The following is a 5,665-nucleotide window of genomic DNA, read 5'->3' on the forward strand; positions in this document are numbered from 1 at the left end:
GCAAGTTACATATTGCACGGGGATGCCCCGCTTGAAGGAGAGTGCAAGACTTTTAACTCATCACTGATGCTTGTTATCTCTGATATAGAAATAGGTCAATTTTTCAAATATTGATTTTAAATTTTTTTTTGTCCGGTTTCTGATAAATTATCCGATTTTTTAAAAATCGTTATATAAATTGACCGAATAATTTCGATTTTCAAAATTTATAACACTTGTTAACAAGAAACAAGAAATAATTTAATTGGTGTTATTGTGCGAATACACTAGTTTCATTTAGCAAATAAAAATCTGACAGTTGCATTACGTAAATATCTTATGAAATAAATTTGTACCCCTAATATTTTTCTAGTATTTTTTTAAACTCACAGGTTATACATGTTTAATTAGTTGAATTTAGTATACAATATTTTTTTTTTATCGTAGGTAACCCGCAGCCGCTACCCTTCGGGTGCGCACTGGGTAAACCCTACGGGCTCACGTAATAGCCTGCAAACCTGCAAAATTTGATCATAGTTAAAATGGAAAATGTTACCTGTTCCGAAAATTCAATGTGATAGTATAAAAAGATATAAAAAAAATTCACATAAAATTAGTGTCTATTTTTATTTAATAAATAAAAATTCGATTCATGCAAATTTTATATATGAGCCCACCAATTATAATTTGTCACTTCACATTATTTGAATTTTTTTTTTTGGGTAAATAATAAAGTAGCAATACTCTAAAAATATAGAAAGAATCCCCAAAATACACCATTTTCCATCTTCAACTGCCCAAAATACCCAGGTGCGCGCGAACCGCCCAAAATACCCACGGAGTACGCATTTTAGGGATGCATATTCAGCCTCCAAAAATTCAATAAAGGATACGCATGTTAAACATGCGTATTCACTTTTGGTTTTATAAAGAATACGCATGTTCAACATGCGTATTCACAAAAAAACAAAAAGTGAATACGCATGTTAAACATGCGTATTCTTTGTTAAAATTTTAAAATTTTAATCCGCATTACTGACATGCGTATTCAGTGGGTAAAAAGGGCGAACCGTCCCGCCAATAGGTATTTTGGGCAAATCTCCCCAAATGGTGGATATTTTGGTTTTTGACCAAAAAATATACAACCCGACCAAAAAATAAGTAAAAGAAAGAAATATCTGAATAGATCTAGAACTCACAACTTTCGTTTCGTCTTCCGTACCGGTATTATTTCAAACCCGATACAAAGGTTCGATTGGTGTGGAATTTGCATATGCGAAGTGGGGGTGTTGACTGTTGAGAATGGGATCATCATCAGGAGAATGGCTAGAGAAAGCTTTACTCGAACTATGCAATAACAAGAACAATCCGGGTCTGGGTCTTGAATTGGATTCGGATCTTATTTCGGGTCTTGTCTCTTACTGTGAATGCGCTTCTCCACTCGACGCCAAAGAATATCTTGACGTAAAGCCCCTTTCTGTCCTTAATCACATTAATTATTCCAGTATTTAGGACAACAATTCTGTTAATTACAATACTTAATTGAACTGAAGTTTTAGTATATTGTTGTTCTTTTTTGTATTTTACAATTGCCCCCTTTTGTGTATACTTGCTTTATGTTCACTGTATTCGATTTTATTATCACGAAAACGATACAGTTTTTTATATATGATTTTCAGCTGAACCTCGTTTACTCTTTGGATTATTGGTTTTGTTATGTTATTATTTGCGGAGTTGTGCATTATTTTTTTTACCAGCTTAATGTCATTTGTCAGTGCCTAATTTTGGTTTCGATTACGAGCATTGATCGATGATTAATGCTTTGGCATGGGAGAGTCTTGTATTTTGATCCCTAAGCAATCCAAGTAATATAAACCGGTTAAAGTAAGACCTTAGTGATTTTGATGAGGCTATGCACATGGATAGTAACACTATAGTACATACACCCTTTCTCGGACAGTCTAGTATCTTGCATTTCTGGAACACATATTTGTATTGACATATTTCCATCTAAAATTTGTGTCCGGATTATTATTGTTATATGAAATATCAAAGTAAATTTAACTGGCAATCCTAATGACTATAGTCTATAGGCATGTGGATACTAATACTGATATTACGTATTCTTTTCTCCTCTTAACGGTGTCTTGCATCTCTGCAATATCTTTTTGAATTGACATGTTTCTGTCTAATTTTTATCTCCAGAATATCATTGGCCAGGAGGCTGGCAAAGGTGTCATTGAGGAATACTTAAAGAGAAGAGGGCATTTTGACATAGACAACACTACTTCAGACGGTGCAGGCTTGAAGTTACACGCTTATGTCAAACCACCATCCAATGAAAGTTCAAGCAGTGGTGTTAAAAAACCATCCAGAGTACAGAGAGAGGCTCCCGTCTCCTTTAAGAAGGATTATGTGGTCCAGACAGAGAGAGTGGAATCGAAAACCACTGAAAAGGGAAATTTAAAGAAGAAAAAATCGGGAAAGGTTATTTCTCTTGCAGAAGCTGCCAAGGGGTCTATAGTTTATCAGCAGGGTAAACCATGTTCATGTCAAGCTCGAAGGCACAGGCTTATAAGTAATTGCTTATCCTGTGGAAAGATTGTATGCGAGCAGGAAGGAGAGGGCCCCTGCAACTTTTGCGGTGCTCTTGTCTTGAGGGAAGGAAGCACGTATGCTGGCTTGGAAGTAACTCCACTACCTCTTTCTGAAACTGAGGTGGCAGCTCAAGCCTATGCTAAGAGATTGGTAGACTATGACCGAAACTCTGCAGCACGTACAACAGTTATAGATGACCAAAGTGACTACTACAACGTTGAGGGGAGTACCTGGATTTCTCCAGAGGTATAGTATGGCACTTAACACCAGCACCATACAGTTAATTTTAGTTAACAATCGAAATTTAATCTTAATGTCCTTTCATCAGGAAAAAGAACTCCTAAGGAAGAAACAGGAGGAGATCGAGGTTGATGAGCGAGCCAAGCGTAGTAAAGTTGTCATGAGTTTTGATCTGGTTGGCCGCAAGGTTGTCTTTCTCTCCTTATTTTCTTTTTCCCCGTTAATCTCAGATGTGATGGTATCCTTCATTGTTCCCGATACAGACTCCCTAGTAGCTGTAATATACTGTTATAAACAACGAAATCAGTTCAATGTTGGTCTAGATTTCTCCATGTCACCATCAACATCATATCCATATTATGTAACCTTCTTCTCCATAAGTTACCTTCTTCTCTTGTTATTAGTAGTATTTAAATTTTTTTAGTCCGCTTACCCCTCAAAAGAAATATCTTTTAGCTTTCCCTTGGTTCCAAAAATGAATCTCTTGGTCATAACTATTAGGAAGACAGATATATCAGATGACTTTTTCTTACTTTACTAGTTTTGTTTTGGGGGTTGCTTCAAATATCTTAATTTTATTGCTAATTAGATGAGTAAACTCTGGTAGCTTCCCTTCTCGTGGATGCCAAGCCTTTTTATGTTCTTATTTTTCTTGTAAGTCTTAACTGAACCTGTATGTTGTTTTGAACTTTATGGGGGATAATCTTGTACTCACAGGTGCTTATGAATGGAGATGCTATATCTGAAGAATTTCAAAATAGTTTACTGCTTCGACCAGCTGATGAAAGAGAAGCAAATCGAATCAAACCAAACCCAAGCCTTACTTTGCAACCAGTTTTTGTGGACCCAGGTCCCAGCAAGAAATCTACTAAGGCGTTGAGGACAGGTATATCTAATGGTTTGTGCTTGGAGATTAGTGGAAGGATTCAGCACGAATCTAAGGAGTTAAACGTTCTATGAGAGTTGAAAAGAGGATTTTAAAATACGCGAAAGTTGTAATTCAAATATTTCTAAGTACTGTCACATGCTTGATTTTATCTGAAGAACATAGCTATATTTTGGTATATATTATAATGAAATGATGTAAATGGATTTGTGGACTCTGTAACAAGTTGTCCCATATCCTCAGACTTTCTTACCGTCTATCTTGTTAGATAACGAACATTTACAACTACGAAATAGGCACAGTTTGACCAAATTTCTGAAGTTCTTGCAAACAAACTAAAATAGAACGTCTGCTAACAAGGAAGAAGCAAAAATCTATGTACATTAATCCATTCAGAATTCTTTCCGGACTCGGAAGTTAAACAAACCAGGAAAAGTGCTGAACAAGTCATGTTAGCCTCTCACATTAATTAGGATATCGATAAAATTATGATAATATTATAAACATATATTAGTTATTTTTATTGTTAAGAAATAATATAGTTATTGACCAAGTCTTGTAATCTATATTATATTTTAAATTATTATGAAGAGAAAATCATATCAATACAATTTGTCATGACATTTGAGTTATGTTAGATTATTTATTATGATGGAGAAGAAAACCGAAAACGAACTAGATGAAAACAATTATAAAGAGAAAAAACAAAAGTATGATAAGAGTTTGGTGAGAAAAATCTCACAAAAGTTTGTGGATGAAAAAAGGAAAAAGTTTCTACAACTTTGTAGACGTGAACAATGGAGGATCCAGTTTCAAATATAAGAGGGTTGGAAATTTTTTTTACGAGCTCGAGCCAAGTATTTGGCATTTTTTGCTCCGGTTCGGCTCCAAATAAGCTCGAACTCGGTTCGAAAAATATCAAACATACGATTTTATATATTAGATTATTAAGAATATTTTCGGTTAAAAATTCTTTCTTAATTGTTGCAGTTGCAGCCGTGGGAATCACTAATCACTGACAATTTTACCGACATATAAACCCAAGGATATTCAATATCTTTGTGTAAGACTGTAATACGATCCGGGCAGCTCGTGAGCTCGCCTAGCTCAAACTCCTTTTAATGGGCTCGGCTCGGCTCGTTTTGTAAACGAGCTCGAGTCCGGCAGAGGTTTCTGCTCGTAAACGAGTCAGCTCAACTCGAGTCGTGAAATTAAATAAGCCGAATTCGGGTAGCGTTTTAGGCTCGATTTAGTGTAAAATTGAACGAGTTGGCTCGGCCGAATCAACTCGTGAAAATTAACGAGTCGGCTCGCCCGACTCGACAAAATTAAACACGGATCAAATTACACCCGGCTCAAAACCTGGCTCGCCTGAACCGAATCACACCCTATCTTTGTGTTTTTCAACCATCTTTTGAACGAGGTCAAGAATACCATTCAAATTTTAAAAATCAACTTTGGTTCTTATGTCAACTATATAGTTAAAGTAGTTGATCTTTAAGTGCTTAGAAGACGTATTTGATCAAATTCTGAAGGATAGAATTTTAATCAAAAGCTGATAAGGAATTATATGAATTAAGGCATGATAGGCAAGGAATCAACTTCATATTAACTTCATTATAATTCTATCAAAATCAAAATTAATGGTGTTAAAGTGGTTTACTAGAAATGCTCGTTCAATATCCATTCATATCCCTTTTTGTCATCTATTCCTAGCTTCTACTTTCATTTGTAACTCATAATTTTTTAAAACAAAAAATGTATAACTTTCACCTATAAATGTTGCCCCAATGAAAAGAATTTCGACATAAAAAATCTTTAAGTAGGGGATGTTGTGCAAGACATGCCTGTACTATAATAAGACTAAGTCAAACTGACAGCCCTAAGATTCAGTTGTATTGGTAATTAAATTTGTACTCTGTATTGTATTACTTGAGTCTGTAAAATGGTTAAAAGATCAGA

General features: G+C 35.1%; 1 protein-coding gene across 1 annotated transcript; it reads left to right on the forward strand.

Annotated features, from left to right (window-relative positions):
• The first annotated feature begins 1,141 nt into the window (after window positions 1-1,141).
• On the forward strand, window positions 1,142-3,956 carry LOC141717713 (uncharacterized). Its single transcript, XM_074519887.1, has 4 exons — window positions 1,142-1,443; window positions 2,185-2,823; window positions 2,906-3,004; window positions 3,535-3,956. The coding sequence occupies exons 1-4, from the start codon at window positions 1,282-1,284 to the stop codon at window positions 3,775-3,777; spliced, it is 1,143 nt and encodes a 380-aa protein (XP_074375988.1). The 5' UTR covers window positions 1,142-1,281; the 3' UTR covers window positions 3,778-3,956.
• The last annotated feature ends 1,709 nt before the right edge of the window (window positions 3,957-5,665 follow it).

The sequence above is a fragment of the Apium graveolens genome, chromosome 4 (genome assembly GCF_009905375.1).
Source record: "Apium graveolens cultivar Ventura chromosome 4, ASM990537v1, whole genome shotgun sequence".
Lineage (NCBI taxonomy): Eukaryota > Viridiplantae > Streptophyta > Magnoliopsida > Apiales > Apiaceae > Apium > Apium graveolens.